Below are 793 nucleotides of genomic sequence, written 5' to 3'. Positions count from 1 at the left end.
TGGGACGGGGGTGGGGTTGGGGGGCGCGTTCTCTCACCTCTCCAGGCCGCCGTCCTCCAGGTCTCGGAAGTCTGAGTTGGTCCAGGTGGAGAACTTCTCTAGAATGTAGGCAGCCAGTCCCACGGGGGAGTCATTGAGGGCGCAGCCTGGCAGGGGAAGGGGCGCGAGGGACTCAGGCCTGGGGCCCCGCTGTGCCCTGGCCCTCAGGGTGCGCCTGCACCCCACTTCCGTAACCCTCGCCTCGGGGTCCCCATGTCTGATCAAAGGGGCAGCACCTCCTCGCTGCCTCGTGGGGACCCTTACCCGTCCGGGCAGCTTCCTTCAGACAGAAGGGTCTAGGACTTTGGGTTTTGTGAGCTCCAATACACGGATGCTGTTTTTTAAAAGGTGATGTTTTCTTTTTTTAAAATATGCTATGATTACTACACATATGAGCGACAACCTAAAAGTCCAAAATTGGGGGTCAGTTTTAAATATTGACCCGCCCACAAGCTGAAACGCTGGGCAGGTGTGACATGTGGCTGGGCCTACCGCATGGGTGAGTCCCCCAAACATAACATTTAGCCAAAGAAGCCAGGCTTAGAAGAGGCACCGACCCTAGAATTCCACTTCATGAAAAAAGTACCAAGACAGCCCTAGCCGGTGTGGCTCAGTGGATAGAGCGTCAGCCTGGGGACTGAAGGGTCCCAGGTTCGATTCCGGTCAAGGGCATGTACCTTGGTTGCGGGCACATCCCCAGTAGGGGGTGTGCAGGAGGCAGCTGATCGATGTTTCTAACTCTCTATCCCTCTCC

At 56.7% G+C, this 793-nt stretch overlaps 1 protein-coding gene across 1 annotated transcript in view; it reads right to left on the bottom strand.

Moving 5' to 3' along the window:
• EPHX1 (epoxide hydrolase 1, microsomal (xenobiotic)) overlaps positions 1-793 on the bottom strand; it is an 11,258-nt gene that overhangs the window by 2,629 nt on the left and 7,836 nt on the right. Inside the window, exon 6 of the mRNA XM_014539963.1 lies at positions 38-146. Within this exon, the coding sequence (XP_014395449.1) occupies positions 38-146 (109 nt within the window). The remainder of the gene's footprint in view (positions 1-37; positions 147-793) is intronic.

Source organism: Myotis brandtii, unplaced genomic scaffold (assembly GCF_000412655.1).
Source record: "Myotis brandtii unplaced genomic scaffold, ASM41265v1 scaffold231, whole genome shotgun sequence".
Taxonomy (NCBI): domain Eukaryota; kingdom Metazoa; phylum Chordata; class Mammalia; order Chiroptera; family Vespertilionidae; genus Myotis; species Myotis brandtii.
The sequence above is the reverse complement of the archived record's forward strand: the minus strand, read 5'-3'. Positions and strand labels throughout refer to the sequence as shown.